General features: G+C 39.5%; 1 protein-coding gene across 7 annotated transcripts; it reads left to right on the top strand.

Moving 5' to 3' along the window:
* The first annotated feature begins 138 nt into the window (after nucleotides 1–138).
* On the top strand, nucleotides 139–14,946 carry LOC109889316 (cholesteryl ester transfer protein-like). Of its 7 annotated transcripts, none has more exons than XM_020480670.2 (11): nucleotides 139–1,157; nucleotides 1,368–1,473; nucleotides 1,751–1,882; nucleotides 2,099–2,169; nucleotides 2,318–2,405; nucleotides 2,541–2,610; nucleotides 8,227–8,287; nucleotides 8,409–8,500; nucleotides 8,645–10,271; nucleotides 13,486–13,571; nucleotides 13,676–14,946. In XM_020480670.2, the coding sequence occupies exons 1-9, from the start codon at nucleotides 1,016–1,018 to the stop codon at nucleotides 8,942–8,944; spliced, it is 1,062 nt and encodes a 353-aa protein (XP_020336259.1). In that variant the 5' UTR covers nucleotides 139–1,015; the 3' UTR covers nucleotides 8,945–10,271; nucleotides 13,486–13,571; nucleotides 13,676–14,946. The 7 variants fall into 7 exon arrangements, 1 of the variants encoding a protein (XP_020336259.1); XR_004209691.1 differs by lacking the exons at nucleotides 13,486–13,571; nucleotides 13,676–14,946 and adding an exon at nucleotides 6,226–6,318 and having other exon boundaries at nucleotides 988–1,157; nucleotides 1,368–1,519; nucleotides 1,751–2,169; ... (1 more) ...; nucleotides 9,227–9,277; nucleotides 9,511–11,236; XR_004209692.1 differs by lacking the exons at nucleotides 139–1,157; nucleotides 1,368–1,473; nucleotides 1,751–1,882; ... (1 more) ...; nucleotides 2,318–2,405; nucleotides 2,541–2,610 and having other exon boundaries at nucleotides 7,823–8,287; nucleotides 8,645–8,964; nucleotides 9,227–9,277; ... (1 more) ...; nucleotides 10,076–10,116; nucleotides 10,202–10,271.
* The last annotated feature ends 227 nt before the right edge of the window (nucleotides 14,947–15,173 follow it).

The following is a 15,173-nucleotide window of genomic DNA, read 5'->3' as shown; positions in this document are numbered from 1 at the left end:
CAGATTTTCATCAAGGAAATCTCTGTACTTTGCACCTCGATCTTGACTAGTCTCCCAGTTCCCAATAAGGCTGTAACATAGCAAAATGTGGAAAAAGGCAGGGGGTCTGAATACTTTCCTAATGCACTGTATACACTAATTGTAATTTCCCTCTAGTAAGTTCCCAATTTGATTTGTCTTTTTGTTTTTATTTTGGTAAAACAGCTGTTTAGGGGATGCTACTGTATCATAAATATTTTGTGGAGACTTGTATTAATAGATGCAATTAATGTACTTATTTAAAAGGATTGCCTCTTAAGAAACAATAATTTACTAGTCAACTAACAGAACAAATACTATATCACATCTACAGTACTCAATAACACAAGCTTGTTTCAGATAAATATGTTTTTAATTTTCATAGCATGTCTCATGCAAATGTTTTAAGTTCACAGGGGTAACCCTCCTCCACTCCAACTCTACAGCTTTTGCAATCCAAAGTTCATTGACCTGTTGGAGAAATGTGGGGTTTGCAAACTGCATTCTGTGTTTACTGTGTGGGGTTGTAGTACATTTCACTCTTTTTCCCCATTGCTTCCTCTGAGTTGTCCAGGCAGGCTAGAGAATTCAGCTAGTACTTCTGGTCCATAGAATCTTGCTCCCTCTGACCCAGTCCACTATGGGGGTACATCTCTGTTATGTACTGTCCTATAATAACCCTACCTCACATGTACAGAAGTAGCTGCCTGGGGACAGAAAGACCACGCAACAAAAAACACCCCCAAATCCTCGGACTTCAACTCTGGCCTGGTTGAGGCCCAATTATAGCCTACTGGGACAGTTTTGTGATGTTAAATTTATCAAAGGTTAGCCTCAATCCATCCCCCATCTCCCTGGAGGTGTCTTCTGTTCCCTCCCTCTTCCTCCGCTTGTCTGTTCGGCTCAACACAGCCTGGATCAGTGGCAGGTTTCTGAGGAGACACTACACAGCTCTGGGATCCAGTTTGAAGTCAGTATTAATTTAGCTTCTTGTGTGATGGATAAGTGTTTGATGACACTCCCAGTCCTGCTGCTGTTCCTGGGCCTGGTTGGGATATCCCGCTCCTGTCTGAATCCTGTCTCTGCATACAGATTCACTGGGGCTGTCTGTAGGCTGACCTACTCTGCAGCAGTGGTCTGTGAGTATGACTACTCTATTCCTGTCTCTTTCTCTCTCTCTCTCTCTCTCTCTCTCTCTCTCTCTCTCTCTCTCTCTCTCTCTCTCTCTCTCTCTCTCTATGGTGTTCTCTAGAATCTCTCTCAGCTGATGCTGAAAGTGCTAGCTTCCTTATTGCGTTGTTTTTGTTTGAATAAAAACATTCGATTTTACTGACTTATTTTGTCTTCAGTAAATGAGAAGACCACCAAGGTGATCCAGGCTGATCCAGGCTGTTCAAGCATGAACAGCGAGAAGTCTATTCTCTTTGTTGGAAAGGTTAAATATGGGCTTACCAAGTGAGTGGACCTCTCTCCTTCCACAGTCAGCACACCAGCACCACATGTACGTGCATTTCCTTTCATTCTCCTCCATTTCCTCACTTGCAATCATTTAGTCCTACATTCGCTAATCATAGATAGGTGAAGTATATGGCACATGTTTGGATGAATGCATAAGCACTTATTTTTAAATCACAAACAGATTGAACGTCAACTCTGTTGCCAGTGCTTTCTTGGTTGGCTCTTTTAAGGAACAACCAATAATATTGTCCTCTCCTGATCTTTGCCCTCTCAGTCTGGAGATCCATAACCTGTCGATTGGGCGGAGTGAGTTTGAGCTGAAGCCAGGTAAAGGCATTGAGATTGCTATCTCCAAAGTGTCTGCTGTTTCCAAGGGAACCATCCAGTATGAAAATGGCAGCTGTCTGTGAGTCCTTCCATCAATCACTGTAACCGGGGAGGATGACACTGAGCAGGAAAAAGATGGAACTACTGTTGATCAGTTTATGTTCAGATTTTTAATATACATTTCTGTGAGTTTTAATGTTATGTTGTATTTTAACCAAATATCCTGGTATGTAGGCTACTACTAAGGCTTGTATGTTGACCTTAGATAACTGTGTGCTGGTGTCACTGTTTGCAGTGTCAACGTGGGACATTCAGTAGATTTGGAAATTGAGTCACATATTGATCTCGGCATTAACCCTAAACTTTGTAAGTAGATTTTTCTGTCCATTGTTTTTGTAGTTTTCAATGTTCATTCTCATTCTCCTCAAGAGTTGAAAGGAATCTTATAAACAGAGTTTTATTGTGATGTGTTGTAATGTATTTCTTGGCACTGACCAGTCTTTCTATGTCTCAGATTGTGGAAAAGAGAATGTTGCCGCAGACACCTCAGTCTGTTACCTTACCATCCACAAGCTCAATCTCCTGCTGCTGGGAGACAAAGAGTGAGTGAACGTGAACATGAAACCTAGAGAAAATTGTGCAATATGTTACACTTGTCAACTGCTCTCTGTTTTTCCACAAGAAAAGTAAAACTGCTGCATAAAATACAAAACCTCTGCTTTACATTCTGTCTGTAGACCTGGCTGGCTGAAGAGGCTGTTTACAGACTTTATCACCTTCACAGTGAAGTTGGTTATTAAAAGCCAGGTGAGTAACATATGAGGGAAGTTTAGGAAAATACCAATTTACAGTTGGAATAATAGTATATGCAAATATTTTTATAACTAAACCAAGATAGACCGCACCCTGTTGTTTGGAATGGGAACAAATAATGGGAAGAACAAGCAAGGAGGTGGGCAGAGCCAAGCACGAGCTAGGAAGATCCTATTGGGCCGTTATAGCACACATCTGCATATTTCCGTTAGGGAACGCTTACTTGGGAAGTGCGCGTGCGCAATAACTCTATTAACCTTTGCACTCCTTCTAAACAAAACCATTTTTTAAGACTAAAAACGTAGTCCACTCTGCTCACAACAGACTAGTTTTGGGAACATAAAACTGTATTGAGATCAAATGTTTAATCGATGAGAACATTTGCAGAATGTCTGCCAAAAATCCAACTCCTTCCATCTTCTCCCACTGCCGTATTTGGTAGTGAGTGGAAACGCCAAGCGGATGCTTCACATTTATAAATCCAGCGAAATATCTGTCTCATTGTTCTATCTGTGCTATATGTCTCATTGGCCTTTACTCAATTAGATTTGCTCAAATCCTGCATCCTCTCTCCTCCGCCCTCTCTCACCTCCTTTTGAAAAAGGTCAAAGGCAATCGAGGAGAGGCAGTGAGGAGAGTGAATGTGGGCAAAGATGTGCTTGTATGAAATTAAAAGGCTTAGGGATTCAAGCTTAGGTTGATTTTAAATGGAATTTTAATAATAAATATGTTGGATTCACATCTCCATCTCAACCAAAAATTAAAGTTAAAGAATAAGATTAAATCAAATCAAACTGTATTTAAAGTGAATTTAAAGTTTGATTTGATTTAGTCCTTTTCTTTAACTTTTGGTTGAAATTGAGATGTGAATACAACATATCAATTATTCATTTGTAGACCAACTGCAATTAAAGCCAGACTCAGTGGCACAGATGGAGCTATCCAAGCAGAAGATATATCTCATTAAAAAGTTGATATTTGGATGACTTAACAACCAAACACAATTCTATATCAATTTTGCAATACGATAAATAGCCTATTAACTTGTCGACAAGTTAATAAATTATATGTTGGATTCTCATCTCCATCTCAACCAAAATAAAAGTTAAAGAATGGGATTAAGCCAGTGGCTCAGATGGAACTATACAAGCAGTAGATACATCTCCTTTAAATGTTCATGTTGTAGTTGTCAACCAAACACAATTCAATATTTATTTTGTAAGACAGTAAGTAACCTAATATTAAGGCTATCTTACAAACTAATGTAACAGTATTTATTCAACATTAAAATGAGTAACTCATCCATGGACACATTGAGGTTACTGTAACAATAAATGTCTTATGTAATCATAGAAAGTGTGCATGTTCAGGGTCCCAGGTGTGTGGAAATCTTCACAATTACTATAATAATCTGCACAGAATCTCAAACAGTATTGATCACTTGCACCATGTGCTTTAATGTAATCTCTACAAATTGCAACCCAGGTAATTTAGTTGTGATATTAGATCAAGCAAATTGATGACTCATTAAGTTGTTATTTAGGGGACAACTAAACGAAAAATCAGACATTGATTTATCTTTGGAATTTGGTTAAGCTTTTAGATGGTTAAAGCAGTGATAACACATTCGGAATTCAACAAACTTTTGGCTGTCTTTTTGAGTGGGTGAAAATAAGTTGGAATCTCATTGATCAACATAGGCTATCTACCAAATATTAACCAATTCTCCATGTTTTTATTTTTATTTTTATTTTTTATATCACCTTTATTTTAACCAGGTAGGCTAGTTGAGAACAAATTCTCATTTGCAACTGAAATGACATGGTGTACCCAGTGGGACAACCTGGTCTCAGAGCATTTTGTGTTATTCTGTATTTACATTTTACGAATTACAGTTCCTATTATATATTCAGAATTTGCAAAACATACAATATGTTATGAATTTGCAAAATGTACAATATGTTACGAATTTGCAAAACGTATATGATATGTTACGAATTTTAGCTAGTTGGCTAATGTTAGCTAGCTCGCGAATGTTAGCTAAGCTAGGGGTTAAGGAGTCCATATGCTTCCCAGCCGAAACAGTTCAGAAGAGTTTGTGCATATATTATGACAACATTTGGTGACCTTTTGGTTAATTTTGGACTTCAGTGAGTTTTTTTTTAGCACAATTTTTTTTCAGGAGGCAAGCCGAAGTTTGGAGCTGAAGTCTAAACCCCTTCGTCTGTGATTGCTCAACAGTAGGCATTCTTCAACAGTAGGCATTCTTCAAAACTCGTTTTCATGCAATTTTTTTATTGAGAAATACTGCACCAAACATCTTAGTTAAATGCAAAATTGCGCAACTAAGATCTCCTCTGCAAAAACTTAAAAATTAATGACAGATTTCTTGAGTATCTTAGATTAATTCAGACTATTTTGAGGAAGTGTATACTGGCTACGGCATCTCAAGATGGACAAACAGTACTATTGCTGACATTTTCTCGTTTTTCAAGTAAAGGTCTTTTAAGGGAGTATGCGTGCAGCCGAACTGAAGCATGCTGATGCCTTTAGGGTTAGGGTTAAGGTTAGGGTTAAGTTTAGGAGTTAGGTTAAAGGGTTAAGGTTAGGGAAAGGTTAGCTAAAAGGGTTAAGGTTAGTGTTAGGGAAGGGTTAGCTAACATGCTTAGTAGTTTCAAAGTAGCTAAAAAGTAGCAAGGAGTTGAAAAGTTGCTAATTAGCTAAAGTTGTCCATGATGAGATTTGAAATCACAACCTTTGGGTTGCTAGAACTTCACGTTATCTGACCAACCACCCCACTTAAGTGACCATAAAAGAGTGTCTTGGACTTACGCACAGAAAAATACAAAATACTCTGAGACCACATTGTTATATGTGATCCAGTACTGAAATGCATCCCAAAAGGTTTTAGTAGCTTATTCCTTCAGGTTGAGTGGGAAGTTTATTGTGTAAGACATTTTATAGATAAAGGATAAGTAGCATATTTTTTTAAATGTGTGTATGATTTTCTCCTCCGACAATACAACAGCTGATACCAAAACTCTTCTGTGGTAGGATACACCAAAAGGTGTGTGGCCACTACTCATTCTCTCAAAGTGACAGCGCCCAAAGAGAGAATGACCATTATGAGATGTTATGTAGGGATTTCACCGGGCCTCAAGCAAAGTCCAGAGAAGAGGAATATTGGGACAGGGACACAGAAAAGTGCATTTCTGAGGAGGAATGTAGGGGGAGAAAAGAGGAAGAAGAGGTTAAAGAAAATGAGGAAAACTGAGGTTGGAACTGAATTTGAGGAAATGGCGATAAAAATGGAGATTGGGTGTTGAAGAAGAGTCAAGTGCAAACAAAGTGACATGTGCTCCAGATCAAGTTCTGGAGGTGAAATGAAAGTGAAGGAGAGTGAGTTAAGTGAGATGGAAAGTGTAGTGCATCAATGGACATGATGAAGAGGAATCTGGTCCAGTAGGGGTGACATTTTTGAAGAAAATGGATCCTTGACTTTTGGCAGATCCATTTGTGGTTTCAGGGTTGGTGAGAAAGGAGTTGGGTACAGTTGAATTAGTGAAGGTAACCTGTAGTGATATTTGTGTGTGTTTCTTCCGATCAAAGGGAGCGGGAGCTTCGTGTCACGCAACTTGGGTCGAGATCTGTTTCTTGCTTTGCTCTTCGGAACAGGGCACAATTGAAAGGAGCGATTTCTGGGTAAGCATTAAGTGTGGAGGTGGAGCAATTGAAGTTAAAGATTCCTTGGTATTTGTGATGCCCGCTGTTTGGTGAGATGCAGACCCGGTGGTGAAACAGAGCAGTCACTGTCAGTCCTTTTGAGTTTTGAGTCTTTACCTGACAAAGTCATGTTAGGATATATCAGTTATGCTGTTAGAGCTTTTGTGCCGAACCCACTGTGGTGTTTCAGGTGTTATGTTTATGATCATGTTGCAGCAGTTTGTAGGAGGGAGATTCCAAGATGTGGGAAGTGTGCAGGAGGGCATGGGATAGAGGATTGTGTAGTTTGAAAAGTTGTGTGTGTCAACTGTAGGGGTGTTGACACACACAACTGTAGGGGTGCCCATGTTACTGGGGATCAGAAGTGTCCGATGCGAGAGAGGCAGGTTGAGGTGGCTAGAGTCAGAGTAGTGCAGAAGGTGTTGTATGCTGAGGCAGTGAAGAAAGTAGAAGAGGATGGGTCAGGATCCCTGTGAGTAGTACATCTGTGCCAGCACAGAGGGATAGGCCAACGAGTGATCAATCAATCAAACAAATGTATTTATAATGCCCTTCTTACATCAGCTGGGGCACAAAGTGCTGTACAGAAACCCAGCCTAAAACCCCAAATAGCAAGCAAGTGATTTAAGCTTCAGTAATTTTGACTTCTTAGCGTTCATAGCAATGGTTATCAACTGTACCGCAGAAATGGAACGTAAATCACAGAAAATAGATGTTGTGGTGGCAGCTACAGAGAAGCATTTGGGTATATGAGATTTGACTTCGGAAGAGTTACAGGGTGTGTTGAGTGGTGGTGTCCCAGGCCATTGGCATGGTGCAAGAGTAGATAGGATCAAGTAGTGGAATGGTGTAATGATTTTAATTTGTATAAGGTTAGCTTTAAGGGTGTTTTTTTTGTATATATCTATATCTATATATTATTATTATTATTATTATTTGAATTGTATTTCGTATTACAAAGAATAATGGATTTATATGATAGTCCAGTTGGGGGCGGTAAAGCAACATTTTGGATGCCAACCGCTGTTAAACTCCGAAGAAGAAGAAGGATACACCAAAAGGAGGCTATCGAGGAGGGGAGAACCAAAGAGTTTTATAACTAAACCAAGATAGACCACAGCCCGTTGTTTCGAACATGAACAAATGAGTCAGTTGTCAGAAGAAGCAAGGAAGTGGGCAGAGCCAAGTACGAGCTAGCATTGCCGCGTTCTAGCAAAGCATATTTCTGTTAGAGAAGGCCTACTCTGTGAAGTGCGAGTGTGCAATAACTCAATTCGCTTTTGCACTCCTTCTAAACAACCCCATTATTTTTTACTTTGGCAAAGGGTAAATTCTACAAAACTTAGTCCACTATGTTCGTAACATATTCTAGTTTTGGGAACAGAAAATGTATATTGAGATCAAATGTTTAATCGATGAGAAAATTAGCAGAATTTCGGCCAAAATCGATCTCGCTTTATCTTCTCTCACTGCCGGCCAGTGGTCTTCCATATTTGGTAGTGAGTTGAAACGCCAAGCGGATGCTTCACCTTTTCATATTCGGTGAAGTATCTGTCTCATCTGACCGTCTCCATTTGCCTATTGACAGATTATCCTTTGCTTAGCTAGCCAACATCGCCATGACATCACTTACAAGTGTGGTCGCGGATTTCTATTGGAGAATTAATGCCTATCTTCATACTGTACTGTCTTTGGCAGAGAGAGGACGGAGAACACACTTTTGCCAAAACGACAAAAAAGGCCAATGTGTTGGAAAGAGGACTAACTGACAGCTCAACTCTGCTCTCTATTGTTTGTTTAATGCGACCCTGCTGACACATGATCTCATCAGCTGCAACAAATAATGAAACAATGTTATTCATAGGGAACGTATTTGCCTAATTGCAGATCTGCAAGGAGATCAATAATGTGGCAAACATACTGGCTGACTTCATACAGGAACGAGCAGGTATGGTCACGTTTGTGGAGTTTGGGTAGATGATGACTTATGAAGCCTACAACAAAACGTTATGTTATTTATGTCTGTTATCTATATACATATGTTTACATTTCCCCATTGATTCCCACAGAGCAATTCCTTAGTGATGGTGACATCAGCATGAATATTGGTGTAACTTCTGCCCCTGTCATCACATCACAGTACATTAAATCATATCACAAGGTGCAGTGTATACCCCTTCATTATTTTTGTTTAGCATCCATTTATATGGTAGATGATGATGCACAATATCAACTGTTATTGTATATGTTAGGGTATCTATGTGCAGAGTTTTACCTGCTGTTCTGACTTCTTCTCAATGTCCAGGGTCTGGCCAAATACAACAATGTGACAGCTGTCATCAATGCCTCTGTATTCCACCCCAGCCAGCTGACAGAGGACCGCATGCTTTACTTTTGGATCTCTGATGAGGTCTTCAACCCCTTAATTACAGCTTCCCACCAAGATGGACGTTTTGTCCTCAACATCTCTGGCCTGGAGCTCACAGTAGGCGTCGACCTGACTAGTGGAAGTCACTCTAACATGATCCTGTGTGGTGCAGTTGGTAGAACATGGCACTTGCCACGCCAGGGTTGTGGGTTTGATTCCCACGGGGGACCGTTATGAAAACGTATATACTCACAACTGTAAGTTTTTCTGGATAAGAGCGACTGCTACTGACTTTAATGTAGAAAGGCATCCTTTAAGTAATCAGGAGTTGTTGTTGGGGGTTATGTTATATGTTAGAGACAGGGCAACTCACTGTAATAGCGTGATGAAGCAGCAAAAGCAATGTTTCCATCAGATGTCTACAATTATGATGTAGCAAGTAAACACCATCTTACATGGTGACTTCAAGCTGATTTGTGTATTTAATTTGTGCTATTAACATGGTCAACTTAATTACAGGAACTTTTCGAAGTGTATTTGTCAACCGAAATGCCAGAGTTCCTAAACCAGGTAATGTGACAAACCCAGTCAGTACAATCCTCAGACTCCTATCAGCTCCACAGACCATGTGACCTATCTTGGCATCTGCGCTACTATGACTATGGATCAATGTACATTTTGTGGTGTCTTTATCTTACATTGTGTTATAAATAATCCTAGCAGATTAATGCAATGTGTATACATATGTGTGTGTCTCTCTGAGCCTGTGTGACATATTGTATTTGTTTGTTATCCCCTGTCAGCTACTGTCGTCTGAGGAGCCATTTCTGAGGGTGTGGCGTGTGTCAGTGCCTCAACTGTGGACGACCCCACTGGGCATCTCTGTTAGAGCTTTGGCTGCAGGGAAGCTGACCAGCGGAGCTGAGGACATCCCAGGACTTTCCTTTGAGACGGTCAGCCAACCAAACATATGTCGTTTTCATGATTTAAATAACATAGCATCAGACAACCTTTTCTCCCAGATTAGTAGCTAAATTACGTTTGTCGCTGTCTTGGAGGTGGAGGTTGTTGTGAGAACTTCATACTCTGAGAAGTAATTGATCCTAAACGCTACAGCGCCACAGTGAGTCTTATTTAATTTTCATGCCTATTCTGTGAGCATGTACATAGGCCTACATGTCTGTAACCTGTTATTGTGATGAATTCACTGTGCCTCCATAATGGTTACAGTGACTAACGGTTCAGTTCTTGATTGCAACCTTCCTGGTTGTATGTTCACTAACAAGTTCATGTTCACTAACAAGTACCCTACACTGCTGTTGACATCTGTGCAAGTAAATAATAGAAGACTGCTTCTTTCCACAAAAGAATTTCCATAATGAAGGAATCACTGTCCAAACACACTGCAGGTGAGAATTAAGTAGACTCATTGAATCACTATCTAAGTGACATGTAACGTTGGTAGATTGCTTCTTATTTTCTTTTGCTCTCCAGATGGTTGAAGCTCACATTGAATATTTAAAAGGAGCAGTGGAAAAAATAGGTGTCCCAAAAGTAATATCTGGTGAGTTCTGTTTCATCCTGTCCCGTTTAGTGAATTGAGATATCCCACTGGGCATACCATGCATTTTCAACATGGGAGAATTGGGTAATATTGAGCAGATACATTGATCAAGGAGATTCCAAACAATTTAACCCACTCAAAAAGACAGCCAAAAGTTTGTTGAATTCCCAATGTTATCACTATGCTTTCAACCATCTAAAAGCACAACCAGATTCCAATGGAAAATCAATGTCTTGTTTGTGGTTTAGTTGTCATGTAAATGTGTTATCACTGTGCTTTAGAACATTTAAACACACAACAAAGTTCAAATTGGAATTCAATGTCAGATATTTGGTTTATTTATACAACAACTTTGTCACACCCTGACCTTAGAGATCCTTATTTATTCTCTATGTTTGGTTAGGTCAGGGTGGGAAAATCTATGTTTTCTATTTCTTTGTTGTTTTGCAGAGTGTGGTTCCCAATCAGAGGCAGCTGTCTATCGTTGGCTCTGATTGGGGATCATATATAAATTGGTATTTTCCGTTTGTGTTTTGTGGGGTATTATTTTCTGTTTAGTGTCTGTGCCTGACGGAACTGTTCGCGTTCGTTTTTGATTTGTTATTTTTGTTTGAGTGTTTCTTGAAAATAAATATCATGAACACTTTCCACGCTGCGTTTTTGTCCACTCTGCCTTCAACCAACGAAAGGCGATACAAACGTAATATGTTTTTACTCTACTTCATCTAATACCACAACCAAATGACCTGGTTTGCAGTTGAGATTACATGAAAGTATACGGTGCAATTGATCAATGTCGTTTGAGATTATGTGCAGATTATTATAGTAATTGTGAAGATTTCCACACACCTGGGACCCTGAACATGCACACTTTCTATGATTACATAAGACATTTATTGTTACAGTAACCTCAATGTGTTGATGGATGAGTTACTCATTTTAAGGTTGAATAAATACTGTTACATTACATCTACACAAAAGTAATATTGAATTTTGTTTGGTTGACAACACAACCAAATATCAACATTTTAAAGGAGATGTATCTACTGCTTGCGTAGTTCCATCTGAGCCACTGGCTTAATCTTATTCTTTAACTTTTGGTTGAGATGGAGATGTGAATCCAACATATAATTTATTAACAACTTAATAGGCTATTTGCCATTTTGCAAAAGTGCTATTGACTTGTTTAGTTGTCAACGCAACCAAATATCAACTTTTTGAAGGAGATGCATCTTCTGCTTGGATAGCTCCATCTGTGCCACTGAGTCTGGCTTTAATTCCACTTTATCTACTAATTAATGATTGATATGTTGTATTCACATCTCCATTTTAACAAAACATTCTAGGACTAAAACAAAAAAACCTAGGACTAAATCAAATCAAATCTAACTTTAAATGGACTAACTTTAAATACAGTTACGAATCCAACATATTTATTATTAACTTGTAGATTCCATTTGAAATCAATGGAAGCTTGAAACCCTAGGCCTACATGTATTGTCTGTTTATTGTTGAACCCTGGGCTGAATTTAAACTAGCTGTTGATGACTTCCCAAATAGCCAAAAGAATGTGGACACCTGCTCGTCAAACATCTCATTCCAAAATCATGGGCATTATTTGGTCTCCCCCATTTGCTGCTATAATAGTTAGTGAGGTCGGGCACTGATGTTGGGCAATTAGACCTTGGGTCACAGTCGGCGTTACAATTCATCCCAAAGGTGTTCATTGGGGCGAGGTCAGGGCTCTGTGCAGGCCAGTCAAGTTCTTCCACACCGATATCAACAAACCATTTCTGTATGGACCTCACTGTGCACAGGGGGCATTGTCATGCTGAAACAGGAAAGGGCCTTCGCCAAACTGTTACCACAAAATTGGAAGCACAGAATCATCTAGAATGTATTTGTGTGCTGTAGCGTCAAGATTTCCCTTCACTAGAACTAAGGGGCTTCGCCCCAAACCATGGATAACAGCCCCAGACCATTATTCCTCCTCTACCAAACTTTACAGATGGCACTATGCATTCAGGCAGGTAGCGTTCTCCTGGCATCTGCCAAACCCAGATTTATCCGTCAGACTGCCAGATGGTGAAGCGTGATTCATCACTCCAGTGAAAGCATTTCCTCTGCTCCAGAGTCCAATGGTGGTGAGCTTTACACCACCCCAGCCAACGCTCGGCATTGCACATGGTGATCTTAGGCTTGTGTGTGGCTGCTCGGCCATGGAAACCCATTTCATGATGTTCCCGACTAACAGTTTTTATGCTGACGCTGCTTCCAGCGGCAATTTGGAACTCTGTAGTCAGTGTTGCAACTGAGTGTTGCATCCACTTCGCAGCTGAGCCTTTGTTGCTCCTAGACGTTTCCACTTCATAATAACAGCGCTTACATTTGACCGGGGCAACTCTAGCAGGGCAGAAATTTGACGAACTGACTTTATGAAAAGGTGGCATCCTATGACGGTGCCATGTTGAAAGTCACTGAGCTCTTCAGTATGGGCCATTGTACTGCCAATGTTTGTCTATGGAGATTGCATGACTGCGTGCTCGATTTTATACAACTGTCAGCAACGGTTGTGGCTGAAATAGCCAAATCTACTAATATGAAGGGGTGGCCACATACGTTTGGCCATATTGTGTGTATAGGTTTAATAATCATTGATGATATGACTGAAAAGATATGGTTACATTTCATTTGCTCTGTTGAATTTATCTGTTGGAATGACTTCAATAGCAACAGTGAATCTATTACTGTAAGTGGAGATTACATAACAATCATTCTCACAATAGCACATTGGTAATAGTCAGTAACAAACATCAAAGCTAAGCAGGGCTGGGCTTGGTTAAAACCCTGGATGGGAGACAAATGGATACCTGTAGATAGATCAACTCTCCAGTAGGAGGTGCTGCCCAGATGGTTTTTTTCTTTTAGTGGATATTACATTGAAGACCTGACGTTTTTTTCAAAGGTACAAATTCAACCCATTTTATATCAAGGTTTGTCTTGTTGAAAATGGATTACCATGACATAATCCTGTGGTTGAAATGTTACCCTCAACAACAGTTGATTACTTTTTTTAAAATCGAATGAATTTTCCACGTCACAATACATTGACAAATTACATTGAAACAATGTTCAGTTAAACCAGTTTGTGACCTGGGGGATGTGTGTGTGTTGCATTGAACAATATGTTTTTCTTCTCGTCTTGTTATCTTAGAACTAGAACAAGGTTTAACTGCACTCATGGACAAACAGGGAGCAAATCTGTTTGATATCATCAAGCCCCAGGTTGTTTCTCAGGATGTGAGTACTCATACACCTGTACTTCACTCTTACTCATCATAACTCCAAATATAATGTATACACAAACTATAGGACTAAATAAATTCATTATTTTCTGTCTGTAGGGTTATGTGATAATCCAGACAGATTTTGGCTTCCCCCATCATCTGTTTGTGGAATTCCTCAGGAAGACTCTGGAGTGACTCAAATATTGAGCTGGTGGGAGTGGTCAAAGCTCCTCCCTCTTTTGAGACACATACAGTTATAATGTGTTCCGATGTGCAATGTTTTGAATGACTCTATTAGCGGAAATGTTGATAAACTTTAGACTTGGGAGTACAATTACTAATTGTAATTGCACCTGGACCAGGAACAGGTGCAAGCACATAGCAAATCAGGCACTGTGTATAAGGTATGTGTGTTGTTTGTAAAAATGTAACTTATTTTTCACCTAATTTGAAATGGCATTGTCTTTGTACACTCATTATGAACTTTTATATTGACATGGTTGATTCTGTCTCTTAAACTAGTCCCTAAAGCTGAAATAGACATTAGACTTGGTTCAATTATAACATGATGTATTTGCATACTGTAACCAAAGGGACCATGGCAGTAGGGTATTTCCGCTTATGTCTTATGATTGGATTGGTTAGTCTGGCACCAGTGGTGGCAAAAGTATCCAATTGTCATACTTGAGTAAAAGTAAAGATAACTCAATAAAAAAATTACTCAAGTAAAAGTCACCCAGTAAAATACTCCTTGAATAAAAGTCTAAAAGTATGTTTTTAAATAGATAAGTATTAACATTTCTAAAATGTACTCAAGTGTCAAAAGTAAAAGTTTAAATCATTAGGAATTCCTTATTAAGCAAACCAGATGGCACAATTAGCTTTTTTTTTTTAATTTTTTGGGGGGATAGCCAGGAGCACACTCCAACACAACACATAATTTACAACAAAGCATGTGTTTAGTGAGTCCGCTAGGTCAGAAGCAGTAGGGATGACCAGGGATGTTCTCAATCGTGGACCCTTTTCCTGTCCTGCTAAGCATTAAAAATGTAACAAGTGCTTCTTGGTGTCAGGGAAATTGTATGGAGTAAAAAGTACATTTTCTTTCTTTAGGAATGTAAAAGTTGTAAAAAATATAAATAGTAAAGTACCGATACTAGTACTTCAACGTATTTTTACTTGGTTACTTTACACAACTGACTGGCACAGAGCAAATAGAACTGGTTCCTCTGCCAACTTCCCTGGTCTACCAGGTGTCCCTCTGCCCTCTGGGAAGACAGCCATTTGGCAATAGAAGATGGCTTCAGAATGGAAACATTGCCAACTTGTTTTGCCTCTGTAATGTCCCAGTGAATTTTGCATTTTTGGAAATAAAGTAATAAATGGTTGATGGTTAGTCTCCTAGTTATGTGTAGGTGGTGCTAAGGATTTACATAATGAGAGGAGGATGTTGATATCCTCCTAACCAGGCACGTGCACAGATACTCTACCTTTGCAGAGCACATGCCCCTTTGCCCTTCCAGTCCCCAAAGTGCCCTTTTGGGTGGTGGTATAATTTCCCCAAAAGTATTTTTTCTTGTATATATTTTTTTAGTTGTTGTTTGGCTCCAAAGAC

Source organism: Oncorhynchus kisutch, linkage group LG4 (genome assembly GCF_002021735.2).
Source record: "Oncorhynchus kisutch isolate 150728-3 linkage group LG4, Okis_V2, whole genome shotgun sequence".
Lineage (NCBI taxonomy): Eukaryota > Metazoa > Chordata > Actinopteri > Salmoniformes > Salmonidae > Oncorhynchus > Oncorhynchus kisutch.
This window is presented reverse-complemented; position numbering and strand designations above follow the sequence as displayed.